This window comes from Hydra viridissima, unplaced genomic scaffold (genome assembly GCF_058129835.1).
Source record: "Hydra viridissima isolate aposymbiotic clone 2 unplaced genomic scaffold, HvirCarnegie_v1 scaffold_9, whole genome shotgun sequence".
Taxonomy (NCBI): domain Eukaryota; kingdom Metazoa; phylum Cnidaria; class Hydrozoa; order Anthoathecata; family Hydridae; genus Hydra; species Hydra viridissima.
This window is the reverse complement of record NW_028324308.1, coordinates 4,276,482-4,290,764: the sequence shown is the minus strand read 5'-3', so window position 1 is coordinate 4,290,764 and position 14,283 is coordinate 4,276,482. Positions and strand designations below refer to the sequence as shown.

Sequence of the window (14,283 nt, the reverse complement as noted above, 5' to 3'; positions counted from 1 at the left end):
ACTATTAAGATAATCTATAGAATTTAGAAACAGAGCATCGTTAACAAATATACTTAGACCAAAACAACAAGATAGCGTTTCGTTTTTGTAATCTGCTTCCCTTGAAACTGTCATACGACGCCTTAAAAGTTAATAAATAATTAAGAACTTGGTTTTGGATATGAAAATAGTTAAGTAGCTAATGTACTTCTATTGAAATAAATTAATTTATTGTTTTAAAAATCGCGCACAAATATAAAGATAATGTAAATGAACATTGAAAACGAATTTCTTTAAAAACCACTCGTACATTTACAATAAATTCATAGCGATTCTTTTTCATATAACTGGTTTTCTTCGACTCAAAAATAAAAACTATGGGAAACGCAACGGAGATGGAAGAGAAGGGTTTTATTAACAGCAAATACACTGTTGAGAGTATGTGACATTGACTCCTGTCTTTATTATCAATTTGAAAGTTCTGGATTTTTACCGCATCTTATTGTGTATTTCTAATTTTGCCTTTCTTTTTAGAAAACGGTGTAGTTTCACACTCTTGTGAATTTCAAAAATCACCTTGCAAGAAATCCAAAAGAAAAAGACATTCAAATAATCTTTCTGCTCATATTTTAACTAGAATTGCTCGAGGTCGTTGTCTGGTCAAAATTTTTTGGCTCCTCATTCTTTTGCTTTGCATTGCTTTGGTAGCGTTTCCTATTTATGGTTTGATTCAAGATTATTTAAGCTACGATAGCACTCAGAAAATCTCCACAATAGTAACCGTGAAAAACGTCTTTCCATCTGTTACAATATGCATCCAACGGCAAAGTAAGTTCTCATACTGTGGCATTGATGTATTAGGCGATGGCTATTCTCGTAACATGCAAGGTTTATGCCAACGCAATAGTGAAAAAGAAGTTGCTATGGAAACAAGCAGTGCTGATGATCCATCAAGCAAGTATGCGTATTGGACCAACGATCAGTCGTTTGAGTTTTCCTGCCCCGAATCACGATCTTGTTCACCTAGCGACTTTCAAAAGCAGTTTTTTAAAACCGTGAGTAACGAGCGTGGTGAGTGTGTCTCTTGGAATGGAAACGGAACATACCACAACGTTCATAACCTAATTGAACTAACAGGAAAAGTATTACATCGTTCTTTTAGTAAATTTCAAACTATAGAAATTATTATTCACGAACCTCAAATCGATGGTACATTTCAAGACAGGTCATTCAGTGCAATGATAGGACGTAAATATCAAATATCTTTCACTAAAATTGTAACCAAACACTTGCCTGCACTTTATTCTAACTGCGTTGATAAAAAAAAAGACGATATCTTTCCTGGTAAATATACCGTCGGTAATTGCTTTGATTCACACGATTGCATAAGTACCATGATGCAATGTGGGGATACGTTTGACTATTGCCGAAAATACGTTCCTAAAAAATTAAGCACACGTTACAAGCGGAACAACACAATTGCTAAAACTATCGATTGCTTTAAAAAAAGAAATGTCTCTTTCGCTCACAGTTGTTTACTTCCTTGCACAAGAACAGATTATGAAATTTCGGTTTTCTCCGAGAATGATCCCTCAGTTAATAGAAATGAGTTTGTACTCTCAATGAAGCATAAAAGTGGAAATACTTACATTGAAAAACGTGATATACCTTTAAACAGTTGGACACGTTTGTTGTCGGAAATCGCTGGTCTTATTTCTTTAGTTATTGGTGGTCTTTTAGTTTGTATAATTGAGATATTTGTTTATGGAATTCTATCCTGCTTTTAACTTTTGTGCTATGTTTTATTTTTGAAGCAGCTACGTTGAGGGACTAAATAATAGATGTAATTAAAAAAAGCTAAGATGCTAAATTATATAAGAGAGAAAGAGAAAGGCCTGCACGGGCAAAAAATGCAGAGACAATCCTTTCTATTTTATACCAGGCTCTTTATCTATTTTTTATTTAATTTTTTTGTATATAACGTATGATAATAGGTTTTGTATCTGTTATATATTGGTGGTTCATGCCAACTTATATACTAAGGCTTTCAAAATTAAAAGGCTTGCTCATGCAGAATGTAATTTCACGATAGAAGTCAATTGACTTAACGCATTTTGCGACTTTTAAAAAATATTTTAATCCTTAAAATAATGTTTTTATATTGCACTCAATATTAAAATTTTTTTGATTATCTCAATTATAATAAGAAAATGAATAATTGATTGATTCACCATTTATTATTTAAAAACAAAGTTTTTCTACGTTTTTTTTTCACAGCTCTTTTTTTTCACATTGAAAATGAATTAAATCTTGAAAGAAAATAAAAAATTTCTAAGATTCAAGCTTTTTTATTATCTAATTCTTTTAAATAGTTTTATTGAAATGTTTCAATTGAACAAGAGAAATGTTGTCAGTTTTCGTAATGCTTTATTTTATTTTCTTTACCATACCTTGTTCATCAAAAGACATTTTGCAATGTTTAATTATTTAATTATATTTAATTATTTAATTATACTTAATTATTTAATTATACTTAATTATTTAATTATATTTAATTGTTTAATTTATTTAATTATTTAATTGTATTTAATTATTTAATTATATTTAATTATTTAATTGAATTTAATTATTTAATTATATTTAATTACATAATATTTAATTAGAAAAACATTAGCTAGTGAAGTTGCAGTAAGGTTTACATGCATGTACAGTATATAAATACTACAACAACAGACACCATTAATCATCCCAACCCAGTGGGCACCAAGACGTCTATGAGACGTCTATTTAGTGTCTCAGATGTTTTGAGACATCTGAGATAAAACTGAGACATTTATAAGACACCTTAAAGACAATCGCATCTTAGGTATAAGGAATTCTGAATTTTTCCGTAACCGATTTCTTCCGGAAGTTCTATATACTACGTTTTTGACATTTTTTAACGATACTTGTGTTATGATTTGGATCGCTTTATATCGTCTAAATTAGTATCGCGCAACTCAGTTATGAAAACTTTTTTCTAACAAAAGCTTACTCAGTAATCTTCTTTAAAAACCCATTTATAACTGTTATTTGTCTTTTATTATTAGATTTTTTGTTTTACATATATTTTTAATATCTTTTATATAAAAAAAACTATGGAGAGAACATATGATAAGAGGATATTGAATAAGAAACATTTAGGTATAGGAAGAAACCTTCTCATCATTTTCAAAAATTATTCAGGGAAGTACTTTTTATTGTGATTTTTTTTTTTTCACCATTACCTTCATAATTTAAAAAATAATTTAACCCATTACGGTCCAAACTTTCTTAGGAATTCCAACACTTTGGTCCAAATTATTTTTTTGGAAGAGAGAAAAAAAGTCAGATACTAATATTGAATATTTGATTGTTCAAATTTGTACTTTTTTTACTAATGGTTACTTCTTTATTATAGCTAAGCACATCGAATTACTGATAAGGCGTATAAATGATTATTGATAAGGCGTATAAATGCCGCACGCTGCTCTGTCGAGCTTAACTCGACGTTGGACCTGATACTAATGCTGAGACTGTCGAGTCCGACTCGATGTTGGACTGCAAAGGGTTAAAAACAAAAATATTAAGTTAAAATGTTTTTCCCAATCTGTTTGTATATATATATATATATATATATATATATATATATATATATATATATATATATATATATATATATATATATATATATAATATATAGGCTAATGCGGGTTCTGAGCCATTGATACTTTTCCATACTTAAGGATGCAAACGTTTTTCAAGAAGAAGTATAAAAATAATCATGTTATTTGTGTACCCTTCAAGATGCCTTCAAGATGTTTTAAGATGTTAATTCAATTTTCTTGTTTTGTAGTGACCGATGGCTAAGGTAGTGTGAGTGCCATCATTCAATAGGATCCTTTTGTCGTCATTAGCGCTGAGTGCGACTTTGTTAATTTCTTCGGTGTAGACGTCATGAAGATGGGATCTGAAAACGTTCATGGTGGCAGTCACCACAAGGTGTTGATAATGCTTTGAAAGTCAAGACCTTCATCTAGTTTTTTCAAGACGTAAAGGCACAAATGACCACAATAAGAAGTATGACCAAACTGAACTTGCTCGCTGTTGTAATAAACAGGACTCTTCAGATAGTGAACCAGCTCGACGAGAGGAGGCTGAGCATAAGAATCGAAACTGAATTTCTTGTCACCGTCTTTATACCAGCATACCCAATGAAATCCTCCTATGTTTGATTCGCCCGTGTTAACAATACCACATTCTTTTCTTCTCGGTTTTTTCGGCAATGTATCTCTTTCAAAAACGCCTCGAAAGTTTTTTAGTTTTAACTGTTTTGCAGCCTTTATCAATTGAAAGTTGGTTAAAGCCTCGTTGGGTAAAACAATTCCTTCGACGTTAATCATTTTTTTATCTTCTTTTCAAGTTTAAGTTAGAGAATGGATCCGAGAATGGGTATGCTATTAAAGGGTGAATTGGGACCGAGGAGTAAACCAGAACCGGAAACAAGAGTGCTAACAAGCGTACCGAGCAATGGAAGTAGAGCACCGATGAAACCTCCTGTTATTTCATGTCCTTTTCCAGTTTTGACAAAGAGTCCTTTTCCAGTTTTAACAAAGAGTCCATCCCCTTGTGTGTTTCCGTTCCAATGGTTGAGGTATAAGCCAGAGCCAAGTTTTGTTATTTTTATACCTTTTCCATCTTTGCTCAAGTAAAATGTTTTTGGTTTTTTAGTTGAGCTTGTACGATTAACACCTCGTCCAGCGATAGAATCAACCATAGCTGAACCGGCAGATGAAGCAATCCCGCCCAATAAACCTTTTGCAAGTACTGGAGCTGCACGAGAGGCAATTGATCCAAGTAAAGGTAAAATGGCACCGATGAATCCTCCTTCTACTTTTGCGTTATGCATGAGTTGAGTTTTGCTGAGTTTAAGCGTGACACCTTTTCCACTGATGTATGCTTTTCTAATTTTGTCGAGTTGCGCGTTAGTGACAGCAAGAACATGTTCACCGTTTAAGTCTTGATGAGTGAGTTTTATGCTGGTTGCAGTTTTATCATGCATCGCTTTTTTAATTTTGTCAGCTTGTCCTTGCGAGATGTTGAGTTTAATGTTTTGATACATTTTATAGAGTTAAGAAATTTATTTATTTCACTTCTCGAATGTGATAACGGATTGTAACATCCTCTCCACGAAAATCAACCAAATCTCCATTGTTATCAATGATGCGAGTAACCATTGTTGAAATTTCAGGAACTTGAACAGGAAGATAAATCAAATGCATAGGTCTTTCGATGATTTTGTAACCAGAGTCAACTTGCGGGTAAAAGGAGTAGATGCAGTTTAATTGCTTACCATTAACGTAGGATGATCCGATGACGTTATTAACAATTCTAATGGTATTGATGCTTAAAATTTTAGCGATATGATCTGACTCGTGTTCTGAATTGGAGTTTAATTTTCTTTTAGTAAACCCTAAAACTGAAGCAATGCTGTTATCCACGTTAAAGTCGATTATATAATTCGCTCCAAGTTTAATGGTTGATTTTAAGGTGTTGACATTCACTGCAATTTGAAGGTTGCTTGATGAGTAGCTAATTTTATTCGCAATAATATAACTTCCACGTTGAGCCTTTTGTATGGTGGATGAAATTGACCTTTGCATAAACTCATTGATGTCTTTAATTTCGTAGCTTCCGTCAGGGATGATAACGGTTTCCCAATGAGCACCATTTTTCATGCTGTATTTGATTGAATTATTTTTGCTGTTTATGTTTGGAATACTGTTATAGGTCTCAAGTCCGAGAAAAGCCATTTCGTAGCTTTTTCCTTTTTCAAAGACGATTTTGTCTAAAAAATTAGTCGTGATAACACTTGATTTATCATCTACATCGATTATAGTACCTGACATTTTTTAAAAATGGACGAAATTTTTTTAGATCCTTTTGGATCCGTGGAAATCACAAGTGATTTTTAAGTTAGAAAAAGGCAAATTCATCCAGACCTCTTCTGTATTTTCCATTATCTTTTTCAGAGGATAGATCAATGACGACAAATCCACGAGGTTTAGACCAGCAATCTCTACAAAACTTTCTAAATTCTTTTATGTCCATATTACATGAGGCGTGTCTTTTATAAATTTCACCAACAGTTCCATCGTCTTGAGGGAATAGACAAATAAAATTGGCATTGGTTCTAATGGCATGTCCGTCAAGATCGAAAAAATTTTGAGCGAGATAAAAGCAGTCTGCGTTAGAGTGTCTTCCATGCGTGTAGTATTTTTCACACATGCTTTGTTTTTCTCCTCTTAAATCGTCGAAGATCATCAGATTGTTTTTTGTTCGATCAAGTTCGGAAGGGTTAGGAACGTCTTCTTCATTTTCGAAAAAATGACACTCTATACACTCGTTTTCAGAATAATTTTTTGAAAGTTCATCAATCACATCTTTAGGGTTTAAATTCAATTTTTTCATCATGTTTTTATTAAGCAATTGGAGAATGACTTCTTTTGGCAGTTTCTTTTCAAAGGCTTTTTTGAGTATTTTGTATTCGGGTTGGAAAAGGGATTTGTCAAAGACTTGCAAGTGGTTATAATCGAGCCATCCTGGTCTAAGCAGTAAATTGAGAAGCAAGGTTGTTTTTCCGCAACCGGATTTCCCGACGATGATTCCTCGAATGTTTCTTGGTAAAAGCTTGTTGTTATTCCTTTTGTTTTCATCATTGTTAATTTCCAAAGGAATGATTTCCATTTTTATGTTAAAAAAACTTATTTATATATGTTAAAATGTACTGCGTTAAATGCAAAAGGAAAACAGAGACCATTCACTTGAAAAAGGAGATGACAAAAAACAACAGACCTATGCTCAAAGGAACCTGCGACTCTTGCGGAACGACCAAATGCAAGTTTTTTGCAAAAGATGTTGCTGAAACAACAAAAGGAGGTGACTTGGTGGAATCGATCAACACGTTGTCAAAGAAAATCAAGCTTCCGTGGGCAAAATTTCCGGGAGAGATGCACCTTCCTGGCAGGACCTGGTACCAATTTAGAAAAAAGGCTCACATCCACAGACATGTATCAAGAGTGGAGCAAACCGGTAGACAGAGTGGACAATGCGGCGTATCACCACGATTTGGCTTACAAATATTTAAACGACGTTAAAAGCAGGAATGTGGCTGATCAGATGATGCTTGAAGAAATGAATTCGATTCCTAACCCAACCCAAAGGGAAATGAACGAAAGAAAGCTTATCGCTCCCATCATCAAAGCCAAAGCCAAATTCGGATTGGGTGTTAGTGATTTGAAATGGACGGATCAGCTTGCAGAGGAGCTTCATAAGCCAGTCATTCGCCATTTTAAAAGAAGAAGGGTGATTGTGAACGACATCGATGAGATATGGGCTGCAGATTTGGTGGACATGCAATCGTTTTCAAAATTCAACAAGGGCGTCAAATATTTGCTCATGGTGATTGACGTGTTTTCAAAGTATGGATGGATGGTTCCGTTAAAAAGCAAAACAGGCTTTGAAGTGTCTGAAGCGTTGAAAAAGATATTCCAAGAAAGAAAATGCGTCAAATTGTGGGTAGACAAAGGAAAAGAATTTTACAACAAGCACGTGAGAGCGCTAGGTGTTCAATTGTACTCTACTGAAAACGAGGAAAAAAGCTGTGTCGTTGAGCGATGGAACAGAACGATGAAGGAGAGGATGTTTAAATATTTTTCAGCCAACAATACCAATAAATACATTGACGTATTAGATGAGATGGTGAAAAATTACAACAATACAAAGCACTCCTCCATCAAGATGACTCCAGTGGAAGCCAGCGATAAAAAGAATAAAGGTAGAGTCTGGTGGAATCTGTATGGAAAGGATCAAGCATTACCAGCAAAACCGAAATTTTCAATGGGTGATCAAGTGAGGATTACCAAAAAGAAGTCTCATTTTGAAAAGGGGTATACGCCGAGATGGACTGAAGAGGTTTTTACCGTGTCAAAAGTTCAGTACACGGATCCTCCTACGTATAAAATTGCTGATGCAAACGGTGAAGAAATTCAAGGAACTTTTTACGAGCAGGAGATGCAAAAGACGCATCAGAGCATATTCAGAATAGAAAAAATTGTTCGCAAGACCAAGACCAGATCATTGGTGAAATGGTTGGGATATCCTGACTCGTTCAACTCATGGGTGGACAATGATGAATTGATCCGTTTGCAAGATCCAAAAATGATCTAAAATTATTTTCTTCATCTTGAAAATGCATGCTCCTCACAAGTTTTTTAGAAATGTTGCCTCAGCTGAAGTTCACAGTTTAGAATTGCAATTGAAGCATTTGGAAGAGAGGATCAGAGAGTTGGAAGAGAGAAGACCGAGTAACATTGTTGTTTATACGAAAACGTTAGATCATCCACCTTATTACAACATGAACGAACAGTATGAGATTTTTGCTCAGAAAGACATTAAATTTGCTGCTCTATCACATACAACGATAGCTTTATCCATTGGACTGAAATTTGAGAAAGGTGTTGCTGTTGTCACTTTGATGAACAAAATCACTGAGCAATTGAATTACAGAAAGAACGAAGTTATCATTTCAGAGTCTGTAGAGAACGTTATTATGGATGTGAACAGCAACAGCAAAGAGGACGTGATTGTTAAAAAGGGTGAAAAGCTCTGCACGATTACATACATTGATTTAAAATAATCTTTCTTAATGAAAAAATGGAGATATTGAATGAAAAAATTTATCCAGTTCTTCCATCAGCTCCTGCAGATGAAGGGCATCGTCTTCAGAAGATTGGTGAGATTCAGAAAGAAATAGAAACTGAAAAAGTGAAAAGAATGGCTTTGAGCAAAAAGTACCATCGCGTTTTCAGGATCATTTCGAATGTGGACAATACGATGCAAGGATTATGCATAGCATTGGGTGTGACTGGAATAGGACTTTTGTCCACGATTATTGCTAGTCCTATAGCGATTGCTTTTGAAGGTGTGGCTATTGGATTGGGTTTTATATCGATTGTTGGAGGCCAAGTGAACAAAAGGATGGCCTTGAAAGCGGAAAAGCATGAGAAGATCAAAGTGTTGGCAGAGTCCAAATTGAACACGATCAGTGAGCATATTTACAAAGCGTTGGTAGATGGAAGAATAAGCGATTCAGAGTTTCAGTTGATTCTTGGTGAGCTTCAAAAGTTTAAAGAAATGATGGAGGAGATACGAACCAAAACTAAAAAGGGTATTGATGAAGTGATGAAAGAAAACTTGATTCAAAAAGGTCGAGAAGACGCCATTCAAGCGTTCAAAAATATGTTTAAAAAATCGTAGATTTTCCACAGATTCAAAGAATCTAAAAAAATTAATTTTTTCCATGGAACCAAAGAACATGAATGAAGAAACCAACTTATGATTTTTTTCTATCGTATTTTAAAAAGATGTTTATCTTTAAAATACAAGACCCGGATAAAAGAGATGAAATTGTGAGAGAGATTAATGAGAGAAGAAAGAGGATTTATCAGAACAGCATCAACGACAACATTTTAGATGCAAATTTTCAGATGGATGCAAGCAAGTTGTTTAAGCCTCTCATCCAAAGCAACGAAAAGATGATCAACGGATCTGGAGTCACCAGCATTGCTACCAAAGGAAAGTTTGTATCCAAAATGCCTTTTGAAGTGAATAAAGTTGGGGATAAAACGTTCATTGGTAAAATGGAGGTTGAAATGGATGGAGACGACATGATTGTTGGTGATGAAAGGTATGAAAGAACAAAAGGTCTTTGGGAGCTCATGACCAAGTTTGAAATACCAAGCGAGTATACGGATGAAGACTTGGAAAATTATGAAAAAATTTTAATGGACAGTGATGCTATACGATCTGATACGAAGCCGAATAAGCCGAAAGCTTCAAGAAGACCAAAGTATCAGAAACTTATTGCTCCTATTTGGGAAAAAATGATGCGCATTGAAAAAGGTAAAAAAGGTCGTGGAGTGATCATTCTTCCTAGCGATCCGAATGCGTTGGTGGAAAAGCTTGAATTGAGTATTGCTGCTTGGCATGCTGGAAATACGGGATCGAGAAATGAGGCTGTGAGCATTTGCGATGAGTTGTTGAGACAAAAGGAGATTAATAAAGAGGAATACAAATCATTAATGAGGACGATTGATAAAATTTAATCATCAAAGGATTTAACATGAAAGGATCTAAAAAGAAAATGCTCATTGTGAACAAAAGAAGATATGTAAAAAAGAACGTTGTTGGTGGAGGTGGTTTTCTAGACTTGATTAAAAATTTCATCAAAAGAGCAGCTGCTTCAAGTATGTCAAAAGCAACAATGAGTATGCTTAAAAATGCTGCAACAAGCAAAATTGGACAAGAAGCTATTACAGCTGCAAATTCTGCTGGTACTGAGTTAGCCCTTTCAGCCATTTCTGCTGCTAGAGATGCTGCTGTTGATAAAGGCAAAAAGAAAATTGAGAAATTAAAGACTGGTTCATCCATTCAAACTAGGAAAATGTCAAAAAAGAATGCGATTCGAATTCAAGATCTGGTGAAAATGGGAAGAGGCATGAAGATAGCCTGATGATATGTAAAATGATATAAAAAAAATTTATTTTCTATGAAAATGTTAACTACCGATCGATTAAGACTGACTGATAAACCAGAGTATGACACTGGCATTGAGAAATTGGATTTTTTTGAGTACCTTCCAACCAATCTTGATTTAAATTCTTCAGGAACGATCACTTTTGAAATTGACTGTCAATCCATTAAAACACTGCCATCAGAGGCTTACATTCTTATTGAAGGAGTGTTAAAAAAGAGTGATGGAACCTTTTACGAAGCCACAGACAAGATTGCGTTGGTGAATAATGCTTTGATGTATTTGTTTAACGACGTGACTTATGACTTGTCTGGAGAGCAAGTGGAAAGAGTGATTTATCCAGGTCATGCTACTACCATTCTTGGAATAGTGAAGTACCCTCACGGATTTCAGATGACAGATGGTATGAAGCAAATGTGGTTCATGGACACATCAAATCTTGTTGAAAATGACGGATTTAAAGTTAGACGAGACCATTTGTTTGTTGACACTACATCCGTTGGAGCTTTTTCGTTCAGGATCCCTTTAAAGCACATTTTTGGTTTTTGCGAAACATATGACAAAGTTGTTTATGGGTTCAGGCACACCATCACCTTTACAAAGAAAGAATGCGATGATGCTATTTACAGAGCGGAGAGCGCTAGTATAGGAATGATTGACCATAAAAAATTCAGGCTTTATATGCCTCGCGTTGAATTGAGTGTTTCAAGAAATGCTGAATTTATGAGTTTAATTGCTCAAAAGATACCCATTCAAGTGGCTTATAAAGCAAACAAATGCGAAAGACAGCTTATTCCTGCTGGTCAAACAGAGTTTACCTGGTCGCTTGGAAGAATCACCGACAAAAGCGTTCCTTTGTATATTTTGTTCGGTCTTCAAACGAACAGAGGTTCCAGTCAAACTGTTAATCCGTCACTATTCGATCATTGCGATATTAGCAATTTTTACGTGACTGTGAATGGAATAAAGTATCCAAATTTTAATTATGACTTGAACTTTGGAGAGAAGAAAGTGACAATGGCTTATGCAGATACATTTTCTTTTGATGAAAAATATTATGGAACAAACGAACTTGTTTGTCAATCAGGGCTGAGCTTGTTTCATTATATAAAGCTCTATCCATTGTTCTTCGTTGATATCAGCAAGCAAAAAGAAAGAGTGGCTACAGAAACAGCTGTATTGGTGATTAACCTTAAATTTCGAACTTCAACTGTTGCAAATACTGTCATCTTTGCTGTGGTGATCTCTGATAAAATGCTTAATTTTGTTTCAGACGGGACTCACATGACTGCTGTTTATTGAGCAAGATCCATGGAAATGATTTTTTAACACGGTAAAAGTTAAAAAATTGAATTGACTTAAAAAAAATCACGGCGTAAATAAAATGTATTACACAAAAAAGTTTTTGAAAAACTTGTTAGTTGAAAACGGCGTTACTAAAACAGCTAAAAATATGCCAACGTTCTTAATGCTTGCGATTGAAAATAACTTGATCAGTAAAGATGATATTTTAGAAAGAGCTGAAGAATACAAGCCAGTAGGTCGACCAAGAAAACGTCGTGAACCGAAAGAAAAGAATGTTGATCCAGTTAAGAAAATCACTGTGAGAATGACCAACGTTGAAACGGGTGAGGTGACTGAATACAAGTCTCTTTACAAAGCGGAGAAAGCAACTGGTCATGGATGGAGATATTTATGGCGTCGAGATGGAAAGGTAGACAATGGAATCAAGATTGAATTTTTAAGATCTTTAAGAACCGTGGAAAGCTTTTAAAAGAGAATTCTCTTTTAAAAAAAAAAATTTCTTCCCTTAATAAAATGAGATATACATCATCGTATTTGAAAAATTTGCTGAGGGAAAATGGAGTCACCAAAACCTCAAACAATTTATTTGGTCTGATGATGCTTGCGGTTGAAAATAACTTGATTAGTAAAGAAGAGATTTTAGAAAGTGTGAAAGAGTACAAGCCAGTAGGTCGACCAAGAATTCATGAGCCAAGAAAAAAGAATGATGATCCGAAATGGGAATGGCTTCGTTCAGCAAGAAAAAATCCAATCACTGTGAGATTGACCAACGTTGAAACGGGTGAGGTGACTGAATACAAGTCTATTTACAAAGCGGTGAAAGGAACTGGACATAAATGTGAATATTTTGCTTATCGAAATGGAAAGGTAGACAATGGAATCAAGTTTGAAATTCTTTACCCTCGTTGAGTTTTTTTAATTCTTTTTGAAGAGTTGAAAAATGAACTCGAGATTTGCAGCGATGACTTTTCATTTGATGATGAACATGAAGAAAAAAAGTTTGCTGAAAAAGTTTGCTGAAAAAAAAAATTGAATTCGAGTGAAAGAAAAAACGCAGCAAGAAAAAATGGATGCATTAAATGGGCAATACGTGACAGGTCCCTCTGGTGAGCAACTTTGGGAAAGTCGATATGGATTCAGCCTCCCTTATGAGCTTGACTCTTTCGGAAAAAGGGTTTTGATTCAAACGGATGAGTATGGTCATCAATATGTCGTTCGCGTTGACGACTTGGGTAATCAGTATGCGGAAATGCTCCATGGTTATGTCAACACCATCACTGATTTTGAAGGGCATGAAGATGATGTTGAGTTTGACGAAAATGGTGAAAGGTACGTCTGCTTCGACGATGGACGTATTGAATATATAATGGATAAATATGGTCGTCGCTATCTTACATTTTATGAAACACTAAAACTTGCAATTGAATACATACATGATATACCATATGCAATCGTCTTGAACGAATCAGGGGATCAAGTTGTTATTAATGTTCACAGTTTAACTGGAGATCCAATGTTCGGCGAAGAAGAAATTAGTATTGAGTACAGAGATGGCAATCACTATCTTGCCAGTTTCACAGCAGAAGACATTGATTTGATGAACAGGATTTCCAATGAATCAGATGAAGAAATGAGAAGAATGCTTGAAAGAGAAAATAAGTCGCAAAATGATATTATTGCAGAAGAATGGGAAAAATTCTCTTCGTCTTCTTGGAGACTGGGTCGATTTGGCGTTCCTGCTGCTTGATGTGATCGCTGATTTTTCTTTTAATTCTCTTCGGAGAATCGAAAGATGTTTGCTGAAAAAAAATTGAATTGGCATAAAAAATTTTCTCAGCATTTAAAAAAGATGATTAGTATTGATGAATCAGGTTATCTAATTGATGTTCTTGGAAATCGATATGTGTTTGTTGACGAATATGATTTAATTGATGAGTATGGTGATTCTTACACACTCGGTTTTGATAGAGATGGAAATCCTCTTTTGGTTGATTTTGATTCTGGTTTTGAAGAATGGGAATACGATCAACAGAATTTGAGGGACTAATAGTTACCATCATATATTTTTTTTAACTCTTTTTTAAGAATTGAAAACGGTTGTCATGGTTACCATCGTAATTTTTTTTGCGGAAGACTTTTCAAGTTGTCATCAGTTTGCCGAGGTTTTTTAAAAAAATTGAATTGACTTAAGGAAAGTAACGGCGGAAATAAAATGAGCCGCCAATCTTCAGAAAAATTTATCGCGAAAGATAAAAACACCGAAAAATTTTTTCTTCCGTTAATAAAAATGGAAAATAAATCAAAAGTCTCAATGGCATCATTGCGAAGAGATGTTAAAGAAAGGTACATCAAAGGCTATACCAAAATGACAGGGGAACAGCTCGTTG

General features: G+C 34.6%; 1 protein-coding gene across 1 annotated transcript; it reads left to right on the top strand.

Moving 5' to 3' along the window:
* The first annotated feature begins 222 nt into the window (after nt 1-222).
* Nucleotides 223-2,396, top strand: LOC149883652 (uncharacterized). Its single transcript, XM_090097483.1, has 2 exons — nt 223-417; nt 514-2,396. Exons 1-2 carry the CDS (start codon nt 357-359, stop codon nt 1,764-1,766), a joined length of 1,314 nt encoding a protein of 437 aa, XP_089953609.1. The 5' UTR covers nt 223-356; the 3' UTR covers nt 1,767-2,396.
* Nucleotides 2,397-14,283: the final 11,887 nt, after the last annotated feature.